Source organism: Procambarus clarkii, chromosome 70 (assembly GCF_040958095.1).
Source record: "Procambarus clarkii isolate CNS0578487 chromosome 70, FALCON_Pclarkii_2.0, whole genome shotgun sequence".
Taxonomy (NCBI): Eukaryota; Metazoa; Arthropoda; class Malacostraca; order Decapoda; family Cambaridae; genus Procambarus; species Procambarus clarkii.
The window spans coordinates 30,427,677-30,451,204 of NC_091219.1; the positions used below are offsets into that span (position 1 = coordinate 30,427,677).

Here is a 23,528-nt window from a genome sequence, read left to right on the forward strand (position 1 = left end):
GACATGGCAGGATGTACAGAATACCCCCGTTGAAAAGCAGAGGTGCAACAGGTACTCAGAGAGAACTCTATCAACATCAGAGGCCCGAGACTGTTCAACACGCTTCCACTACACATAAGGGACATAACTGGCAGAGCCTTCACAGTGTTCAAGAGAACTGGATAAGCACCTCCAAAGGATACTTGATCAACTAGGCTGTGACTCATACGTCAGGCTGCGAGCAGCCGCGTCCAACAGCCTGGTTGATCAGTCCAGCAACCAGGAGGCCTGGTCGACAACCAGGCCACGGGGACGCTAAGCCCCCGGAAGCACCTCAAGGTAACCTCAAGGTAAGATATAGACCGAGCACATTTTAAACAATAGCAACATGAGTGGAGAAACATCAGATTATGGCAAATACCATAATTTCCGTTACTCGGATAGTAGAGAAGGCCACTTGCAAGGATATTACAGATTAATCGAACCGTTTTGCTCCCGGGGTGTCTAGTTATAGGTTAATAACTGGACTTCTTCACTTTAAATTATAATTCAACTGTCAATACACACAAACATATGGTACTAACCATCGTGTCTTCCGGATGGCCCTGCCATATAAACAGGAGATCTGCGATGAGAACCTCGAGGTGACCGTGATCTTGAACGCGACCTTGAGCGAGACCTACGGTCTCTTCTCTCACGTTCACGATCTCTATCACGCCTGCCTGGCTCTCTTTCCCGCGAGTGAGACCTGCAACAAGTGATCAAACAAAAATAATTATCAGTTTAATCAAGTAAAAACTAAATCTAGTTCATGTAATACAGGTATAATTATTATTACAGTACAGTACTAAAAGTATTTATTACAACATTATAAACTTTTAGAAAGGTTTATTATGAAAAAAAAATTAACATCTTAGCATTCCGATGAAACTATGTCATCCATCTCAAAATTTGCAAATGTGACTTCCATTTATTTGGGGACCAGTATGGTAAGGCTTATCCTGTTACCAACTAAATTATCATATCATCCAAATCTACTTGTGAGTATTTTCACTACACTGCAAATTACCTGCTCAAAAAGAATTAAAGTTATCTTTGTTTTCTTTTTACAGACAAACTAATCATGTGTGCACATTTCCATATTTTTATTTTTGTAAACAAATAAATGATGAATGATGATAAATATATATACGAGTACTGTAATGTTTAAATGTTAATAGACATTCATATATTCAGCACTGCCATACATAATCTATTTTGGAGAAAAGAATCCCCCCCCACCCCCAAAAAAATCCTTTCTGATGCATACAACAGCAGCCATTTCCACAAAGTTCAATCACTTGTAACTTATCTTTACTGGATAGTATAACTTGCTTCCTCTATGACCCCTATGTTGACTGCTGGTGTTACCAGACATGGTCTTGGCAAAAAAAAATAAAAAATCCCGATTTATGTTATAAATCCTGCTTTATATTATAAATCCTGCTTTATATTATAAATCCTGCTTTATATTATAAATCCTGCTTTATATTATAAATCCTGCTTTATATTACTGTACATTATAAATCAGGATTTATTTTAAAGTAAAATTTTCAACAAAGGCTGTGTAGAACAATGCGAGAATGCATGGAGGGCAGACAGGTGAGTGGGCAGGCAGAGCATGCACAGTCAGGAGGAAGAGTGGGTAGGTAGCAGAGTAGATGAGCAGGCTGGCAGAAGGGCAGGAGGGTGAGCAAACGAACAGGAGGGAGCGAGAGCAGTCGAGTTTCTGGTAATGTAAAGCTAATATGTATCAAAAGCAGAATATCAGAATAAGGACTTGTGAAATAACGAAACCCTCTTACACTTGTGAAATAAAGAAACCCCTCTTACACTTGTGAAATAAAGAAACCCCTCTTACACTTGTGAAAAAAAGAAACCCCCTCTTACACTTGTGAAATAAAGAACCTCCTCTTACCCTTGCGCAATAAAGAACCTCATCTTACCCTTTTGCAATAAAGAACCTCCTCTTACCCTTGCACAATAAAGCACCTCCCCTTACCCTCGTGCAATAAATAACATCCTCTTACCCTTGTGCAATAAAAAACCTCCTCTTACCCTTGTAAGAGGGCAAGAGGGTCTTTCTTGTGCAATAAAGAACCTCCTCTTACCCTTGCAAGAGGGTAAACCTCCTCCTTACCCTTGTGCAATAAAGAACCTCCTCTTACCCTTGCTCAATAAAAAAAACTCCTTTGTAGTCACACACACGTCTCACACCATAGACCCTCTGACTTGCGTGGGACTGCCTCACTACCCCCAATCCACACCGAACATAGGTGTGGTTGCAGTGAGGCAGTGGCCAACAGGTACAGTTGGCATGGCCTACTCTGCCAAAGCAAAGGATGATGGCACACAAGACACAGTGAGGTAAATGGCATTATTAAGAGGAGCCTTACCACAGCAGGTTGTCCAGCAGAGAGAACCCCATTACCTAACTCCCCGTAAATCTGACGAGCCTGTTGGTCGCCCAGATGAGATCACTGTGAATCCCTGGCAAAAATGGTACAGTTGGTGTGGGACTACACATGCATTTCAACTTTGACCAACACCTATGTTGACTTCAGTTTTGCACATCTGGATGGTGCTGCCACCCACAGGGAAGTAGCCAGGTCTCATATATACAGAGATCTGGATCACCACCACAATTTTGTCCCCATTGCCTCTGAGACACTTAATGCCTGGGATAAAAGTACCACTAGTTTTTTTAAGGCACTAGGTTATAAGTTAATTGAAGCAACAAGAGACCCTAGAGCCACCAGCTTCCTCTACCACCTTAGTGTGGCGATACAGAGAGGAAACGCACACTGCATCTATGGTTCCTGCCCACCATCTAAGGAGCTGGAGGAACTCTACAACCTTGACAACTAGCCTTGTACCTTGCATGTAACCCATTTTTGTGTAATGGAGTTTTAAGTAAAGTAAAATGACAAAATATACAACATAAGAGTGGGTGGTAGGAGAAAACAATGTGAGCATGCGGGTGCCTCACAAGGCTCCCCCGGATGCTGCATGTCCTCCTCTTCGAGGCCAAAGGTCCCTACAAACACAACCAGAGGTAGTACTCCCTATAAATATTTTGAGGGGCAGGGGCACAGTGGGTTGTGATGACTGTTAGTGGTGTGATCAATTCCAACTGTTCAAATATGGCAACTCTAGTTATGGCTTCCTGGAACACAATGCACAGCAAGGTTGAAGAACTAAAGTTTTGGGGGAACTAGAGTAGAGTAAATGTGAACAATTTTCAATGGAAGAACGGATACCACAAGTCTTAAAAACTATCTAGCACCCTCCTACTTCCCCAAACAGCCCAACCACTTTGGATGGACGGTAGAGTGCATCTCGCTTCATGTAGGTTAGCGTTCAATCCCCAATTGTCCAAGTGGTTGAGCACCAGTCCTTTCACCAGTCCCAACACAAATCTTTATCCTGATCCCTTCCAAGTGCTAAATAGCTGTAATGGTTTGGTGCTTTCTCCTGATAATTCACTTCCCCCTAACAAAAACAAAAAAATCTAACTTACCTATGTCGGTGGTACCGTTCACGATCCCGTTCCCTTTCACGTTCTCGCTCTCTTCCCATTGTGATACAGCTGAAAAATAAGTATTTTAGGCGTAATAAAGTCAGGTATATGCACATTATGGTATAACCTTAACCTGTTTTATATTTGTGTGCATCTCAAGCCATGTCTCACTGTTAACACTTCCAGATACGAATGAATCCCCTGGCATGCACTTCTCTCAGCTCTCTGGATCATCACTTTGCATAATTTTTGTTAATAATTGAGATCAAATTGGTCTCAAGCTTAATATTTAAAAAATAAAAAATTTAACACTATTAAAACACAGATTTTATCACAGAATTCCCAAACTTGTTAGGTTTTTTTTTTTATGTCCAAAAGTTCATCATTTTGCTATGTAATAATATACAAAAACTTAGTGATGATAGGGACTTAATAATAAAACCTAATTTACTTGAATTTCTATAGAAAAACATCAAATGACAAGCTTAACTCAGCCAGAGTAACCCAAAATATGCCATATAAAGAACCCATCAACTAACGGCCAAGAGCCTTGCAAATCGTGACGCTGATCTGATTCAGATTAAGATTTGACAATTTCAATACTGTATTGTCCACTTGATATATAGTAATTTATTATTGTATGCATGTATAGTTATATAAACATGTATGCTGATGCTGCTACATTACTAAGAGATCTAGGGGAGGTCTTGGAAAGTAAACTGTCACCAGAGGACTACATAAAGGGCACCGTCAGAGTTGCACGTGCTACACTTTCAACCTTCACAACCGTTTTTAAATACACGGATGGAGTAATATTAAAATAATTGTTGACATTTGAGACCAAATCTGGGAACTGCTGCAGTTGTATTGTGCCCAACCCTCTGGAACAGTGTTTCTCAGTTCTGCAGAACCCCAAGGTAACTACAAGTTCCACAAGAGACAGTGATAAATAGGCTAATTCTAACCACTTATAAATATATTTTCAAGTCTTTTTTTTTCTCATTTAACCAGTATCAAGAGCAAAGAAAAATCGTTTATAAGTTGACAATGAAATCCAAGCACATTTATCTAAAGAATGCTCATTATTATTAAGGGTACAAACTTTGAGAAACTGCTCTAAACGTAAATCAATAAACTGCATAGGGTGCAAAGACATATGAAATGGCTTCCAGAGTTGAAAAACAGGACTATGAAGAAAGGTTGGAGGTGTTGAATATGCTCCAGCTACAAGATAGAAGGAAAAAAAAAAAAGAGGCGATATGATCACAATATACAAAGGATAAAGTCACATTGTACACAAGACAATTTGCCAACAGCTTCTGAAGCCTACCTAACCCAATCTAGCTCAACCTAACTGAACAGTGCCTAGCTCAGCCTAGCCAAACACTGGTTTAGAAATAATGTTGCAGATATGTTCAACAAATAACCAGGTAATATATTACGCATGGGATCGCTGCATTGTTTTCAAGCATAGGCTAAACATGCAGTATATAAAGTTTGATTAGGTATAAATATGAGTTTACTTTATTATTCTTATGGTCACATAACCCACAACTATAATAAAAAATACAACATTTAAAATAATATTGATAACCTATGAAAAACTTTGTTATTAAAAGGTTGAATTGAAACACCAAATCATTATAATATTATCATGAAGTCGTGTCATGTATATAACTGATTTCATAGTTTGTGTACAAAACGTTGAACTAGTCAAACATTTTTTTTGTTTATTTTGTGTTTTTTGTATACGCATGAGCGTGCGTAGCCAACGACCAGCTCCCATTTTAAGTGCGGCATTACCACGAGACCCACCTGCTAGTCACACATATCTACATTATACAACCTATATTAAAGACTCGTACGTACAGAGAACACAATAGACGATACGCTGAAGGTCACTGGCTACGGACAAATTTCACAACGCTGAGGATGGGCGAGTAACACCTCAATTTCCCTTTTGGCGCCTCCAGTTAGCGCGTGAAAAACCAGATGAGCCAAGGCGGCGCTTGGTAGCGTGGAGCGTCCCTCTCCAGCCGCCCTCTACCGCCCTCCCTCCTCCCACACCCTCACCAACAACATCTGCCTTCCACTTACATTACTATACCTCGTGGATCTTTATGAACGTACCACGACTACACTCCCTCTCTCACACGCCTTAGCACTCGTCCAACAACGACGCCGCAGTAGGAACGTAAGAGTCGTTCATGAAGCCGTATGACTCGGACTCTTAATGCGGATTCATTCCATGACATCAAAATGACGTCATAAGAACACAACTTGAGTTATATCTTATTAGATGTTTTTAATATGGCTAATTTACATGATAAATAATTCCATGCTAATAATGTATAATACAAAATTTATACAAATAATTTGGTTTTAATAATTATTTTGGTCTACACTGTGTAATCTTTCATATAGAATAGGGTCGCGGTGTGTATACATGAGGTTGTTAATAAAACAAATTAAGATTGCTTTGCTAAGTACTTCATCAGGCAGTAGTTTAGAGAATAGACACAAATGTCTTTTTCTCGCATTCTGGCATTGTTACTGAGCAATCTGAGAGCAGCAGTACAACGAGAACTTCAACAAGATCTTGTAAATCTGAGGCAAAATGAAATTGACACCAGTAATTCCATCTATCATCATACTGTCATGCAAGAGGAGCCACACATCTATGGTTCATCCAATAAAATCAGCAGACTTCTAGATGTTACTACTGCTCGGCTTAGACTCGGTTACAAGTATCTCTGGGAATTTTCATTATCTGCTGATGTAGACCTTGTAAGTTTTTTGAGGCTTACAATCAGTTACTGAGTTACAAAACTCAGTATATAGGCAAGACAACAACATCTCTTTCTAGGCGTTTAACGATGCATAAGCAACAGGGCTCCATTAAGGAACATATAGCCTTTTCCCACAACCAAACCATCACCAGAGAAATCTTAGCAAACAACACAGAAATAATTGATAGATACAACGATAGCAGGCGGCTCGACTTCTACGAGGCACTACACATCAAGAAATCAACACCAGCAATCAACAGTCAATTAATGCACAACTATATTCTACCCACTTCAAGACTCCGTTCCAATATAGAAGCATCAAGAAATATGGACCAATAGGCTTTCTACAATTACTTCCATTCAAATACCCATTGTTTCGTGTTCTGTCTTGTGTTTGAATTTAATACCCATTCAATACCCATTGTTGAAAGTTTGTTTTCACCTCATCCACCTCACCCAAATGTAGATATAAAATCGAAGATGTGTAAGCTCTATTCAGTTTCACTTGTGTGTTTGTAAACTAAAGTCTTTGAAAATGTAATAAGTTTTACGAAACGCGCTCAAGTGTCGCGTCAGACTAGAAATAAAAATGAATTTTGGAGAATTGATCTTTGAATTACCATCAACAGTGAAAAGAAATGTAAGAAAGATCGAGAAAATTCGTGTTAGAATTATTAATCTTACTTTTTCGGTCATATATATATATATAATATATATATATATATATATATATATATATATATATATATATATATATATATATATATATATATATATATATATATATATATATATATATATATATATTATTAAATATGTATATATATATGACCGAATGTATAATGTATAATATACATACTAGAGGACACAGGCAAAGCCAGTGTTCAAATGGAATAAGGGAGTATGGAATATATAAAAAATATAGCAAAAAACAAGAAAAAAGAGACAATAACAAGATGACAATTTAAAAAAATAAAATTAAGACTTTTTGAATGGAAAGGCAGAGCTATAGTACACATTGGTCGTTAGATTAGACTATTTAGGTATTGTATGTACTATCTCTATCTTTAAATCCATTATGTATGTACCTTTACTTGAATAAAAAATCTAAATCTAAATCTAAAAATTTGGGCACAGGCCACACGCTCTCAAAAAAGGTTTGCCATCCCTGCCCTAGGCCAACTTCTGATGACCTTTCGCAGGATGTAACTCATTAGTTACCCAACTCTGGGTTACTTATTTACTGCTGGTGAACATTAAAGGCATTATGATTGATTATGTGTAAAAAAACGTTTCTCAAACGCTTCGGTCCTGTTGCGGGAGTTGAACCCGGGATCTTTCAGCTATAACTCAACTGCGTAGACCACTGGGTCAAAATTGTGGCAGATTTAAGTGTGAGAAAATGTTTGATCGTAAGTATCGTACAATTGACCTCGTTTCGATTCACAATCGGGGATCCTGTTTGATTCCCAGACTGGGCAAAAATAGTTGGGCACGTTTTCTTTCGCCTAATGCTTGTGTTGAGGGCTTGAGGCAACAGTAATACTGCAGGTCCCCAGGAGTCGGCAGGTGTTGTGTTGCGTCCGTCCTCCATAGTAAACAAACCCAGACAACACTTCACCGGAGGGAAGAAAGGCTTCATACAGTAATATTCACAACAACAATCACTTTAACAATAGCAAGAACACTCGGAACATATTTCTCTGACTGGATACATGTTATTATTTCATTTTATACGTTACATGACTCCATTGGTGATTATTTTACAATTGGTTCGTCGAGAAAGGACTGTTTGTTGCTGTCTGGCATGCTTACCTGGAGCAGTACTTAGCTTTGGGGTATGGTCAAGGGGTATCGTTTTACGTTTATTAAAACCATGTGCTGTACATTGTTAGGTTAGACTGTATAAACTTTGGTTAGGCTGTATTAGGTTCAATTTGCAGTCCCCGTGGCGCAGTGGTAAAACACTGGTTTGGCACTTTGCGAGTGCTTTGGCCTGGGTTTGTGTTCTGTCCAGGGAAGATTGACTGGGTGCCAATCCTTAACGATAGCCTCTGTTCACCCAGCAGTGAATGGGTACCTGGTTGTTAAACGACTTGGCGGGTCGTATTTCGGGGAAAAATTTGGATTGAGGACCTGCCTTAATCCACTAGTGGTTTTACAATAATGTAAGAACTCTTTTGTGTGTGTGTGTGTGTATCGCTGGTATGTTTGGGGGTTTGGCCTCTTCCTGTATTGATTCCATTTTTGTGTCTTTTGGTCTCTGGCCCTCTCGCAATTTCTGTTGAACCAATCCTGTTTCCTAGTTCTGCATCTCTGTTTTGGTATAAATTTATTTGTGCCTTTATCATATATTTCACAAAACTTGACATTCATCTCATTCACTTCCTTGCCTAGCAACAAGTCTGTCCAATTATACTCGCTAAAAAATTTTCTAAGGTCGCCATAATGTCCTCTCCTGAAGTCAGGTTTATCAACTGCTTCAACCTCCTTATTTTCTTCCAGATTATAATGCATTGCATACTTTATTCCCAAAAAGACATGGTCACCTTTACCCAAGGGAGGAATGTACTGAATGTCAAATATTTCTTCCTCCTTCCTGGTAAATATGAAATCTAGCATGGAGGGAACATCCCCTTCCCTCATCCTCATAGCTTGTTTACCATGTTGATACAAGAATGTTTCCAGGATGAGGTCTACAAATCTACAGGTCCAAAAATCTTCTGCTTTAGCTTCATATGCTTCCCAGTCAGTGGATTTTAAGTTGAAGTCGCCGACTATCAAAAGTCGTGATCTATCTTTATCTGCTCTCGCTATAATCTCTCATTATTGTTATAAGACCTTCTCGTTTACTATCTAGCTCCTCCTTTGACCATGTGCTGCTTGGCGGTGGACTATATGCATTTATGATAATTAGTTTATCATCCTCATGGCAGATCTCTAGTGCTATTATGTCAACTTCTTGTGAATTGGCAGTCATTATTTCGTTCACCTTTAGGTGTTCTTTCACCAGCAGAGCAACACCACCGCCTTTCCTAATTTTTCTGTCCCATCTCCAAATTGCGTAGGCCCTTGGGAATATAACCTCGTTTAAAATAACAACTTATTTTATTAACTTATTAATAACATAACTTATTTAAAACTCCAGTATCTTCGATCTCACTCCATCTATGTTGGTGTATGCAATCTTCAGGAACTTGTTCCCCCTCTCCTTATTCTTCACTCCCCCTCTTTCTAATGATTTTGTTGGTTTGCCTTTATGTACCACTTTACTGGTCTGCCTACCACCTATCGCTTTGTAGAAATTTTTTTATTTCTTCTTCATTCCTGCTCTCATTTAAACGTTTTGCCTCGACGATGTTCAGTTTTAGCTTCTCTCTATCTTCTTTTGAAAGATCTCGTCTTAACGACCACACTTTCCCATCATCATCACTTTGTAATTTTCTAGCATTCCTTGGTACTTCTTCCATCTGTTTGGCACCATTTAGGGTGATCCTCAAAGGTCGATCTTTCCCTTTTACATATCTGCCTATTCTCCTGTAGTCGCAGACATTGTTGATGGTAGTAAGACCTTCCACGAGGCCAACAATTTTATCTACTACTTTCGCTTCTTCTACAGCTCTTTCTGACCTAGATGTTATCTCCTTTTCTTTGCAACCAAAAATTATCAGGGACTTACTCTGATCAACTGTGTTTTGCACCAACTTCGGATTAGATGCCAATTCCTTTCTCACTTCTAGCCTAATGTTTGTTTTATCTTGGGTGCTGCTGTGTTTGGCTTCCTTTACTGCTTCTTCAATTTTTTCTTTCTCCTTGGCCACTTGTGCATAAGTGAGTTTCATATCCTTCTTGCACTGTTCTATTCCCTTTGTAACTTCCTCAATCTGTGCTGACAGAGCTGTTTCTCCTGTTGAATTTCCTTGCCTAACCTATTGTAGTCATTTATGTTTAAATTTACTCTTAACTTCTTCCAAAGCTATTTTTAAGGGTTTATTTTCTTCTTCCATGGCTTTGCAATTTGTTTCTAATTGATTCTTATCCTTGCACAAGTCTTTCACTAAACCCTCAAGACATAAAACTTTGCTATTTAAATGGTCATTACTTTCTTTCAATTTACTAATTATGTCTACATGAGAGTTCACTATAGTATCTAATTTTACCAACTTGTGTAGACTGCTTATATCAATGCTTTCTTCATTGAATCCAGCAAAATCACGCTCTGTTTTGTATATCCTCGTGCTGGCGGCCATCTTGAATGTTCTTCTTTACACTGAAAACACTAGAGCAACTTTTTCTCATCCAATTTTTCACTTCCCTTGGCACATTCCTGTTATCTCGCCTATTTTTCAAAAGCACTATACCTTTATGTTCTCTGGGACACCACTCACTCTCATCAACTTGTACTACAATACTTAGGATTGTTGAAATATGCTGGAGCTCCTCTGATGCAAGTGTTGACCCTAAGGGTGTCACCTTTTGAATAAAAAAAAAAAGAAAGGAGCTTATATTAAAATATAAATATAATGACATAAAACAGTTGACAGTTGAGTGGGTTGCTGAAAGAGCAGAGCTCAACCCCCTCAAGCACAACTAGGTGAATACACACAGGAACCAGCTCCGTAACAGTTTTCTAACTCTCAGGTACCCATTTACTGCTAGGTAATAGTAAATAGGGCATTCACCCTCATTCAGGGCATTCAGGGTGAAAGAAACTTTACCCATTTGTTTTTGCCTGGTCCGGGAATCGAACCCGGGCCACAGAATTATGAGTCCTGCGCGCTGTCCACTAAGCTACCAGACCAAGAGTGTGTGACTCTTGGACCACTTCCTTATCTCTCCCTCCAGAATTGTTGCTACGGCTGCAGTCCCACTTTCGGCTGTTTCTGGGGGAGTTCCTGGGTCACTTGTTGGTTGCTTGAGCAGCTGTGCGGGAGTTTGAACTTCCCCGTGCTGGTTTACCTGCTGGGTCGGATCTGGCTTCAAGTACCTGAGCCCTCGCGTGATGTGTACACGGATTCGTCGTCTCCTGGCTGGGGCTTTTTGACCAGTGCTCATCAGGCCAGCCAGGATCGGTGGGGTCTGTCCTTCCATCAGGCTCGCATCACGGTTCGGGAGTTCGCATCGGTGTGGCTGTTGCTTTGGAAATTTCGTGTCACTTGTGGATCGACAATCCGGGTCCATTCGGACTGTGCCCTGGTAGTTCATTGCCTGAACTGGTACAAAGCGGTCCTTAGCTCTTTAGGGCTGGTCGCGTCGGGTGACTCATCTGAGTTATCAGGGTTTGGCTCTCCTGGCCCGTTCACTTTCTGGGTGTGTCCAACATCTTGGCAGACGATCTGTCCCCGTTCATTCCCCCTGTTCCCGGAATGGATGGTTGATACCAACTCGTTCAGTTGGATCTGCTGACCGTACGGACGCCCAGAGGTGGACCTCTTCATGTCGGCGTGGTGAAGGAGTCTCCCAGTGTATGTGGCGCCCTTCCTCGACTGTGAGGCCGTCGGGGTCGATACTTTTCTGCAGGACTGGTCGAGGTGGGGTTACCTGTACCTCTTCCCGCATGTTCAGCTGTTGCTTCAGGTTCTGGCTCACCTGGAGACTTGCCAGGGAAGAGTAGTCCTCTTGGCCCCTTGGTAACTGGCCCAGCCATAGTTTCTGGCACTGCTTGCTCGGTGTCCGAACTTGGGGACTTCTCCACGGCTCCGCTTCTTTCAGTAGATTGCCCCGGTCCAGTACGTGGCTGGTTCAGTCTTCTCCGGTCTTTGCATTTGGTGTTTCTGACGCAGGTTTATCACCACTTGTATGGTGATCAGATAGCTTCGTTGATGGTGTCCCACCTGCATGTTTCGTCTTGGCAGCAGTATGAAGTCTCCTGGCAGTCCTTTCATTACTTTTTATCTCTTCTTAGGTTGTCTTCGGTTTTGGATTGGGTTGTTTTGTAGTTTCTCTCTCTTGGCTGTTTCAGGACTGTCATTTTATGCCGAATACTGTCACCTCATATCGTGCAGTGCTGGAGGAGCCGCTCCGGCTTGCGTTCGGGGTAGATGTTACTTCTGCTCTGTTTTGCAAGCTGTCTCGTGCCTTGCTTCACCTCCAGCCTGCTCATATACCACCTAAGCCATCACGGTCATTGAACCAGGTGCTCTCTTTCTGTCTACTGCTCGGTTTGTGGTGACCCCTTCAGTTTGGGATTGTTTTGATAAGGCTCTTTTCTTCTTGTTGGCATTGGCCTCAGGGGGCCGGGTCAAGGAGTTTTTTCTCCTCTGTCGCAGGGGTTTCTGCTTTTTCGGTCCTGGTGGTATGTTTGTTTGTTTGCAGCTATCTCCTTTTCTGGCGAAGAATGAGACGGCAGCTTTCCGGAGGGGTCCTTGGGTCGTTGATGCTTGGTTGGTTCGGCCAGGGGTGCATAATGTGTTGTGTTCGGTTGCAGATCTTCGCCATTATTTGCGCTCCACGGCCTCTGTGGCCAGGGACGCGCTTTGGCTTCACCCGGTTTCCCTTCTTCCCTGTTCCAGGGCTCGGGCTCGGGTCTCCCAGGTTGTTCCCAGGGTTATTCAGTCCAGGCAGCCTGCGGTCTATCCTCATGCCCATGAATTTTGTTTCTAAGGTTTTTTGCTTCTTTAAAATATTTGCTTCGAAAGAAATTTGCTTCTTTAGCTACAGTTTTTGGTTATATGTCTTGGGCTGACATTCGAGCATGTGGATTTTGGAGGTCGAACAGGGTCCTGGCCACCCATTACCTCATAAGTGTTTTTGGTCCTAGTCGGGTGAGTGTCGCTTTGGGTCGTAGGTTGCAGCTAGTTGTCTCGACTTCGAGTTGAGGAGCTAGTGGCGGCCGCCTTCCGGTTCCTCTTTCGGTTCCGGTTCCGGAAAGTTTCTCTTTCATTTTCTGTGATTAAGAGGGGCTCTCCTCAGAAAACTAGCGGTAAATGTAATGAAACGTCATTTTCTGGGTGAGTTCTGGAGGCTCCCCGGTAACCCTGAGAGTGGATGGCTGGCACGGGGTCTGGGGCTCCAACTTCCCTCTTCCGGCGTGGCGGTGGTTGTGATGTCATGCTTGTTTGCTTTTTTTTTTATTGGGGAGTTCTGCTTGAGAGTTCGGCTTTCAGTATCAATCGTTAACCAGGTGGGGTTTGTTTTGGGACGCTTACCTTTCTGGGTGCCTAACCCGGTAGATGACAGACATGGAATGCCTCCAACCAAACTAAATAAACTAAATAAACTAAATGGGTAGAACACCTGGAGAGAAATGATATAATATCAGACAGACAGTATGGTTTTCGTTCTGGAAGATCCTGTGTATCGAATTTACTCAGTTTCTATGATCGAGCCACAGAGATATTTCAGGAAAGAGATGGTTGGGTTGACTGCATCTATTTGGACCTAAAAAAGGCTTTCGACAGAGTTCCACATAAGAGGTTGTTCTGGAAACTGGAAAATATTGGAGGGGTGACGGGTAAGCTTCTAACATGGATGAAAAATTTTCTGACTGATAGAAAAATGAGGGCAGTAATCAGAGGTAATGTATCGGAATGGAGAAATGTCACAAGTGGAGTACCACAGGGTTCAGTTCTTGCACCAGTGATGTTTATTGTGTACATAAATGATCTACCAGTTGGTATACAGAATTATATGAACATGTTTGCTGATGATGCTAAGATAATAGGAAGGATAAGAAATTTAGATGATTGTCATGCCCTTCAAGAAGACCTGGACAAAATAAGTATATGGAGCACCACTTGGCAAATGGAATTTAATGTTAATAAATGTCATGTTATGGAATGTGGAATAGGAGAACATAGACCCCACACAACCTATATATTATGTGAGAAATCTTTAAAGAATTCTGGTAAAGAAAGAGATCTAGGAGTGGTTCTAGATAGAAAACTATCACCTGAGGACCACATAAAGAATATTGTGCAAGGAGCCTATGCTATGCTTTCTAACTTCAAAATTGCATTTAAATACATGGATGGCGATATACTAAAGAAATTGTTCATGACTTTTGTTAGGCCAAAGCTAGAATATGCAGCTGTTGTGTGGTGCCCATATCTTAAGAAGCACATCAACAAACTGGAAAAGGTGCAAAGACATGCTACTAAGTGGCTCCCAGAACTGAAGGGCAAGAGTTACGAGGAGCGGTTAGAAGCATTAAATATGCCAAAACTAGAAGACAGAAGAAAAAGAAGTGATATGATCACTACGTACAAAATAGTAACAGGAATTGATAAAATCGACAGGGAAGACTTCCTGAGACCTGGAACTTCAAGAACAAGAGGTCATAGATTTAAACTAGCTAAACACAGATGCCGAAGAAATATAAGAAAATTCACCTTCGCAAATAGAGTGGTAGACGGTTGGAACAAGTTAAGTGAGAAGGTGGTGGAGGCCAAGACCGTCAGTAGTTTCAAAGCGTTATATGACAAAGAGTGCTGGGAAGACGGGACACCACGAGCGTAGCTCTCATCCTGTAACTACACTTAGGTAATTACACTTAGGTAATTACCACAGGAGGATTTCTAAAGGCCATTGCTCCTCATGCCTCTCTGAGGAAGCCAGGTTCTGCCTCGTGGTCCCTGGTAGGCTAAAACTCCAATCGAATTGACTGATGCCACGGTCTAATACATTCATATTGGCCCGGTATAGCTCCAGGGAGCTTCTGGGACACGCCCAGAAAATGGCATTTCATTACATTAAATGCTGTTTTTTTTTTTTTTATCTGTAGTGTGTGTGTGTAATTACCTAAGTGTAATTACCTAAGTGTAGTTACAGGATGAGAGCTACGCTCGTGGTGTCCCGTCTTCCCAGCACTCTTTGTCATATAACGCTTTGAAACTACTGACGGTCTTGGCCTCCACCACCTTCTCACTTAACTTGTTCCAACCGTCTACCACTCTATTTGCGAAGGTGAATTTTCTTATATTTCTTCGGCATCTGTGTTTAGCTAGTTTAAATCTATGACCTCTTGTTCTTGAAATTCCAGGTCTCAGGAAGTCTTCCCTGTCGATTTTATCAATTCCTGTAACTATTTTGTATGTAGTGATCATATCACCTCTTTTTCTTCTGTCTTCTAGTTTTGGCATATTTAATGCTTCTAACCTCTCCTCGTAGCTCTTGCCCTTCAGTTCTGGGAGCCACTTAGTAGCATGTCTTTGCACCTTTTCCAGTTTGTTGATGTGCTTCTTAAGATATGGGCACCACACAACAGCTGCATATTCTAGCTTTGGCCTAACAAAAGTCATGAACAATTTCTTTAGTATATCGCCATCCATGTATTTAAATGCAATTCTGAAGTTAGAAAGCATAGCATAGGCTCCTTGCACAATATTCTTTATGTGGTCCTCAGGTGATAGTTTTCTATCTAGAACCACTCCTAGATCTCTTTCTTTATCAGAATTCTTTAAAGATTTCTCACATAATATATAGGTTGTGTGGGGTCTATGTTCTCCTATTCCACATTCCATAACATGACATTTATTAACATTAAATTCCATTTGCCAAGTGGTGCTCCATATACTTATTTTGTCCAGGTCTTCTTGAAGGGCATGACAGTCATCTAAATTTCTTATCCTTCCTATTATCTTAGCATCATCAGCAAACATGTTCATATAATTCTGTATACCAACTGGTAGATCATTTATGTACACAATAAACATCACTGGTGCAAGAACTGAACCCTGTGGTACTCCACTTGTGACATTTCTCCATTCCGATACATTGCCTCTGATTACTGCCCTCATTTTTCTATCAGTCAGAAAATTTTTCATCCATGATAGAAGCTTACCTGTCACCCCTCCAATATTTTCCAGTTTCCAGAACAACCTCTTATGTGGAACTCTGTCGAAAGCCTTTTTTAGGTCCAGATAGATGCAGTCAACCCAACCATCTCTTTCCTGTAATATCTCTGTGGCTCGATCATAGAAACTGAGTAAATTCGATACACAGGATCTTCCAGATCGAAAACCATACTGTCTGTCTGATATTATATCATTTCTCTCTAGGTGTTCTACCCATTTAGTTTTGATTAGTTTTTCCAATACTTTCACTATTACACTTGTCAATGATACAGGTCTATAATTGAGGGGGTCTTCCCTGCTGCCACTTTTGTAGATTGGAACTATGTTAGCCTGTTTCCACCCGTCTGCTACGATTCCTGTACACAGGGATGCCTGAAAGATCAGGTGAAGTGGAATGCTGAGCTCAGATGCACATTCTCTCAGAACCCATGGTGAAACGCCATCTGGGCCAGCTGCTTTGTTCTTACCGAGCTCCTTGAGCATTTTTTCCACTTCGTCTCTAGACACCTCTATGTGTTCTATGTTGTTCTCTGGAATTCTTATTGTATCTGGTTCCCTAAAGATTTCATTTTGTACAAACACACTTTGGAACTTTTCGTTTAGTGTTTCACACATTTCCTTTTCATCTTCCGTGAATCTATTTCCCATTTTCAACCTCTGAATATTATCCTTTACCTGCAATTTGTTGTTTATGAATTTATAGAATAGACCTGGTTCTGTTTTACATTTGTCCGCAATCCCTTTTTCAAAATTTCTTTCTGCCTCTCTCCTCACTGCCGTGTAGTTGTTTCTCGCATCTTTGTATCGCTGGTATGTTTGGGGGTTCGGCCTCTTCCTGTATTGATTCCATTTTTGTGTCTTTCGGTCTCTAGCCCTCTCGCAATTTCTATTGAACCAATCCTGTTTCCTAGTTCTGCATCTCTGTTTTGGTATAAATTTTTTTGTGCCTTTATCATATATTTCACAAAACTTGCCATACATCTCATTCACTTCCTTGCCTAGCATCAAGTCTGTCCAATTATACTCACTAAAAAAATTTCTAAGGTCACCATAATGTCCTCTCCTGAAGTCTGGTTTTTCAACTGCTTCAACCTCCTTATTTTCTTCCAGCTTATAACGCATTGCATACTTTATTCCCAAAAAGACATGGTCACTTTTACCCAAGGGAGGAAGGTACTGAATGTCAAATATCTCTTCCTCCTTCCTGGTAAATATCAAATCTAGCATGGAGGGAACGTCCCCTTCCCTCATCCTCGTAGCTTGTTTAACATGTTGATACAAGAATGTTTCCAGGATGAGGTCTACAAATTTACAGGTCCAAAAATCTTCTGTTTTAGCTTCATATGCTTCCCAGTCTATGGATTTCAAGTTGAAGTCACCGACTATCAACAGTCGTGATCTATCGTTATCCGCTCCCGCTATAATCTCTCTCATTATTGTTATAAGACCTTCACGTTTACTATCTAGCTCCTCCTTTGACCATGTGCTGCTTGGCGGTGGACTATATGCATTTATCATCATTAGTTTATCATCCTCATAGCAGATCTCTAGTGCTATTATGTCAACTTCTTGTGGATTGGCAGTCATTATTTCCTTCACCTTTAGGTGTTCTTTTACCAGCACAGCAACGCCACCGCCTTTCCTAATTTTTCTGTCCCGTCTCCAAATTGAGTAGCCCCTTGGGAATATGACCTCATTTAAAATTACATCTTCAAGTTTTGTCTCCGTGAGTGCAACAATGTCTGGTGTCTGCAGCTGTATTACATCACTTAACTCCAGTATCTTCGATCTCACTCCATCTATGTTGGTGTATGCAATCTTCAGGAACTTGTTCCCCCTCTCCTTATTCTTCACTCCCCCTCTCTCTATTGATTTTGTTGGTTTGCCTTTATGTACCACTTTACTGGTTTGCCTACCCCTATCACTTTGTAGAAAAAAGAATTTATTTCTTCTTCATTCCTGCTCTCATTTAAATGTTTTGCCTCGGCGAGGTTCAGTTTCAGCTTCTCTCTATCTTCTTTTGAAAGATCTCGTCTTAACGACCACCCTTTCCCATCCTCATCCCTTTGCAATTTTCTAGCATTCCTTAGTACTTCTTCCATCTGTTTGGCACCGTTTAGGGTGATCCTCAAAGGTCGATCTTTCCCTTTTACGTACCTGCCTATTCTCCTGTAGTCGCACACATTCTCTCTGTTTGTAAGACCTTCCACGAGGCCAACAATTTTATCTACTACTTTAGCTTCTTCTACAGCTCTTTCTGACCTAGATGTTATCGCCTTTTCTTTGCAGCCAAAAATGATCAGGGACTTACTCCGATCAACTGTGTTTTGCACCAACTTCGGGTTAGATGCCAATTCTTTCCTCACTTCTAGCCTAATGTTTGTTTTATCTTGGTTGCTGCAGTGTTTGACTTCCTTTACTGCTTCTTCTATTTTTTCCTTCTCCTTGGCCACTTGTGCATAAGTGAGTTGCATATCTTTCTTGCACTGTTCTATTCCCTGTGTAACTTCCTCCATCTGTGCTGACAAAAGCTGTTTCTCCTGTTGAATTTCCTTGCCTAACCTATTGTAGTCATTTATGTTTAAATTTACTTTAACTTCTTCCAAAGCTATTTTTAAGAGTTTATTTTCTTCTTCCATGGCTTTGCAATTTGTTTCCAATTGATTCTTATCCTTGCGCAAGTCTTTCACTAAACCCTCAAGACATACAACTTTGCTATTCAAATGGTCATTACTTTCTTTCAATTTACTAATTATTTCTACATGAGAGTTCACTATAGTATTTAAATTTACCAACTTGTTATGTAGACTACTAATATCAATGCTTTCTTCATTGAATCCCTCAAAATCAAGCTCTGTTTTGTTTTTCCCCTTGCCAGTGGCCATCTTGAATGTTCTTCTCTGCACTGTAAACACTAGGGCAACTTTTTCTCATCCGATTTTTCACTTCCCTTAGCACTTTCCTGTTATCTCACCTATTTTTCAAGAGCACTATACCTTTATGTTCTCTGGGACACCACTCACTACCATCAACCTGTACTACAATACTTAGGATTGTTGAAATATGCTGGAGCTCCTCTGCTGCAAGTGTTGACCCTAGGGGTGTCACCTTTTTGTGTGTGTGTGTGTGTGTGTGTGTGTGTGTGTGTGTGTAATTACCTAAGTGTAGTTACAGGATGAGAGCTACGCTCGTGGTGTCCCGTCTTCCCAGCACTCTTTGTCATATAACGCTTTGAAACTACTGACGGTCTTGGCCTCCACCACCTTCTCACTTAACTTGTTCCGACCGTCTACCACTCTATTTGCGAAGGTAAATTTTCTTATATTTCTTCGGCATCTGTGTTTAGCTAGTTTAAATCTATGGCCTCTTGTTCTTGAAGTTCCAGGTCTCAGGAAGTCTTCCCTGTCGATTTTATCAATTCCTGTTACTATTTTGTACGTAGTGATCATATCACCTCTTTTTCTTCTGTCTTCTAGTTTTGGCATGTTTAATGCTTCTAACCTCTCCTCGTAGCTCTTGCCCTTCAGTTCTGGGAGCCACTTAGTAGCATGTCTTTGCACCTTTTCCAGTTTGTTGATGTGCTTCTTAAGATATGGGCACCACACAACAGCTGCATATTCTAGCTTTGGCCTAACAAAAGTCATGAACAATTTCTTTAGTATATCGCCATCCATGTATTTAAATGCAATTCTGAAGTTAGAAAGCATTGCATAGGCACCTTGCACAATATTCTTAATGTGGTCCTCAGGTGATAGTTTTCTATCTAGAACCACTCCTAGATCTCTTTCTTTATCAGAATTCTTTAAAGATTTCTCACATAATATATAGGTTGTGTGGGGTCTATGTTCTCCTATTCCACATTCCATAACATGACATTTATTAACATTAAATTCCATTTGCCAAGTGGTGCTCCATATACTTATTTTGTCCAGGTCTTCTTGAAGGGCATGACAATCATCTAAATTTCTTATCCTTCCTATTATCTTAGCATCATCAGCAAACATGTTCATATAATTCTGTATACCAACTGGTAGATCATTTATGTACACAATAAACATCACTGGTGCAAGAACTGAACCCTGTGGTACTCCACTTGTGACATTTCTCCATTCCGATACATTGCCTCTGATTACTGCCCTCATTTTTCTATCAGTCAGAAAATTTTTCATCCATGATAGAAGCTTACCTGTCACCCCTCCAATATTTTCCAGTTTCCAGAACAACCTCTTATGTGGAACTCTGTCGAAAGCCTTTTTTAGGTCCAGATAGATGCAGTCAACCCAGCCATCTCTTTCCTGTAATATCTCTGTGGCCCGATCATAGAAACTGAGTAAATTCGATACACAGGATCTTCCTGATCGAAAACCATACTGTCTGTCTGATATTATATCATTTCTCTCCACGTGTTCTACCCATTTAGTTTTGATTAGCTTTTCCAATACTTTCACTATTACACTTGTCAATGATACAGGTCTATAATTGAGGGGGTCTTCCCTGCTGCCACTTTTGTAGATTGGAACTATGTTAGCCTGTTTCCACACGTCTACTACGATTCCTGTACACAGGGATGCCTGAAAGATCAGGTGAAGTGGAATGCTGAGCTCAGATGCACATTCTCTCAGAACCCATGGTGAAACGCCATCTGGACCAGCTGCTTTGTTCCTCCCGAGCTCCTTTAGCATATTTTCCACTTCATCTCTAGACACCTCTATCCGCTCTATGTTGTTCTCTGGAATTCTTATTGTGTCTGGTTCTCTGAAGATTTCATTTTGTACAAACACACTTTGGAACTTTTCATTTAATGTTTCACACATTTCCTTTTCATTTTCCGTGAATCTGTTTCCCATTTCCAACCTCTGGATATTATCCTTTACCTGCAATTTGTTGTTTATGAATTTGTAGAATAGGCCCGGTTCTGTTTTACATTTATCTGCTATCCCTTTTTCAAAATTTCTTTCTGCCTCTCTCCTTACTGCTGTATAATTGTTTCTCGCATCTTTGTATCGCTGGTATGTTTGGGGGTTTGGCCTCTTCCTATACTGATTCCATTTGTGTGTGTGTGTGTGTGTGTGTGTGTGTGTGTGTGTGTGTGTGTGTGTGTGAAATTCTGCGTGTGTGAAATTCTGCGTGTGTGGTGATTTTTTGCATTTTGAACATTAAAGTAATTATTATATATCACGTAATGAGTCCCAGGAAAGTCAGTGGTAAGGCTCAACATATGAAAACCCATGTAAGGATGACCATACAGAAGAAACAAGAGTACAGAATGTCTCTTCCTCAACAATTAAGAAAATGTGTGCAGCATGGGTAGAATTGCAAACCTTTGCTGAAATGACTTGCCCAAATCAAGCTTCAGTAGGCCGTTGCCTTAACCTATTCAATGACACTGTGATGCATCATTACAGACAAATGTTAAAACGAAGTGAAAAACTAATGTCTCTTGACAAATTTGTAGTGAGACAAACAAGCACTGAACCACAACCAGGACCTAGTGGTATTCAGGCAAAACATAGGAGAGAGAGAGTAGCCCAGAGAAAACATCACTGCCTGATGTGATAATGGAAGGGGACTCCCCTTCCAAACAGTAACAACTCTCCTCCTCCTCCCCCCCTCATCACCATCTTCCATACGCCATCAAGAGCCTTCCATAAAGGTAAGATCAACTTAGGTACTGTATTGTAGTTAGAAAAAAACATTGTATTCAGTATAAAATGTATTTGTATGTTAATATTTTGGAGGGTGGGGAACGGATTAATTCAAATCCCTTTATTTCTTATGGGAAAAATCGCTTCGACTTACGATATTTCGACTTACGATCTGTCTCTGGGAACTGATTAGCATCGTAAGTCGAGGCTCCATTGTATGTCCTTATCAGCCTGGATAGCTCCGGAAGCCTCCGGGTCTCGTCCAGAAAATGGAATTTCATTACATTCAGCGCTGGTTTTTTATTTTATGGTTTTTAATTTTGTCTTCCAAATGTTTTGATTTTCAACTCATACTTACATGTTACATTTATATTTTTCCTAGAGTTGATGAGATTGGTTTGGAATACAGTACTGTATATTGTTTTACTTTTTCAGGAACCTTTGTAATATAATGGCAGAATCAGAACTTACAAGCATTAGTGACAATTGTGTTGAAATGAACACTCCTGATGTGATTAGTGGAACTCTGGAGAAAATTGGAGAGCCAAAGATCTCTAGTGGATCTGGTATTGTACAAGATAAAGCACCCTCAGAGCCTACTGAAGTAGATAAAGAATTTAATGAAAAAAATGAAATTAAAGAAGTAACAAAGACAATGTTATATGATGTGAATATAAAGAATGAAGAACCCCTTACAAGTGATGCTGGACAAGCAGAGGTAGATAACAATAAAGTCAGCATTGTCAAAAAACAGCCAAATGAAAACCAAGAGGGAAATACAGTGTGTCAACCGGAATTAACTTCCAGCCATGATTATGAATTAGTTGAAGGGCATTATTATTATACAGATAATACATCAGGACAAAGATATAAATTTGATGCAAATGCTGGTGAATGGGTTATGAACAGTGAAGAGAAAGAAAATGAAAATAAGGATGAACAAAAAATAACTAGAGACAGTGAAGGAAGGACTTATTACTATGCAGAAAACATGTACCTGTGCAAAGACCCTTTTGGAAACGTATTTTACTTGAATGACAATCATGAGTGGAAGCCATGGTCAGAAAGGGTAGCTTCCTGTGCTGACTCGGGTGAAGAACAAAACACTTCAAAATGGTATTTTTATCAAGGTGATTCAATGTTTTATAGAGATAACTTGTCAAACATTGTATACAAGTTAAATAAAGAAAGCAATACATGGGAAGTATATGAAGGAAAGTTGAAAAGAAAAAAACCACGGATTGATGAAGAGGAAGAATTCGACACTGACGAAGAAGATTCGGATGAAGAATTTGGTAATGGTTTACAGCCTCCTGGTGCAAGAAGTGACCCGAACATTAACTATGATGGTGTAATGTACACAAAACTTGACCCAAGTGACAATATGATGTACGAATGGGATGCAAACAGACGGGCATGGTTTCCCAAGGTACGGTAATTTAATATATTTGTTTATTTCTTAGTTTGTTATTATCTACTGTAATTGTATTTGATTTTGATTTCTACGGTACTTCTCATATTCACTTTCATATTCAAAATCCATTCCCCTTCCACTTTTTCACATCGTTAGTCTTCAAGAAATTTACATTTTGTGTTGTCCTTAGTTTAAATCTATGCCCTGTGTTGCTATTCACTGCTCATCTTAATATTTATTCTGATTTTGTGTTCTTTAAATTAGTTTGCCTCTTCAATCACTTTACTATCTAGCTGCTTACTGTTTGTTGAGCTTCATATTTTTGTTGTAGACACCAAATGACAACAG

The 23,528-nt window shown here is 40.2% G+C and overlaps 2 protein-coding genes across 9 annotated transcripts in view; one reads left to right on the top strand and one right to left on the bottom strand.

The window, feature by feature from the left end:
• LOC123775328 (uncharacterized protein DR_0269) overlaps positions 1-5,772 on the bottom strand; it is a 68,148-nt gene extending 62,376 nt beyond the window's left edge. The window contains exons 1-3 of one of the 3 annotated variants that reach the window (XM_045770403.2): positions 5,636-5,772; positions 3,539-3,607; positions 564-727 (exon numbers count right to left, since the gene is read on the bottom strand). In XM_045770403.2, coding sequence (XP_045626359.1) covers positions 564-727; positions 3,539-3,597 — 223 coding nt within the window. In that variant the 5' untranslated portion in view covers positions 3,598-3,607; positions 5,636-5,772. Of the gene's footprint in view, positions 1-563; positions 728-3,538; positions 3,608-5,407; positions 5,538-5,635 lie in introns of those variants that run through there. The other 2 variants (XM_045770404.2, XM_045770405.2) reach the window with 2 other exon arrangements.
• A 1,821-nt stretch (positions 5,773-7,593) lies between these two features.
• LOC123775324 (17S U2 SnRNP complex component HTATSF1) overlaps positions 7,594-23,528 on the top strand; it is a 75,993-nt gene continuing 60,058 nt past the window's right edge. Inside the window, exons 1-3 of one of the 6 annotated variants that reach the window (XM_069311867.1) lie at positions 7,912-7,972; positions 21,577-21,774; positions 22,202-23,195. In XM_069311867.1, coding sequence (XP_069167968.1) covers positions 22,218-23,195 — 978 coding nt within the window. In that variant the 5' untranslated portion in view covers positions 7,912-7,972; positions 21,577-21,774; positions 22,202-22,217. Of the gene's footprint in view, positions 7,740-7,767; positions 7,973-8,042; positions 8,166-21,576; positions 21,775-22,201; positions 23,196-23,528 lie in introns of those variants that run through there. The other 5 variants (XM_045770388.2, XM_045770391.2, XM_045770389.2 and 2 more) reach the window with 5 other exon arrangements.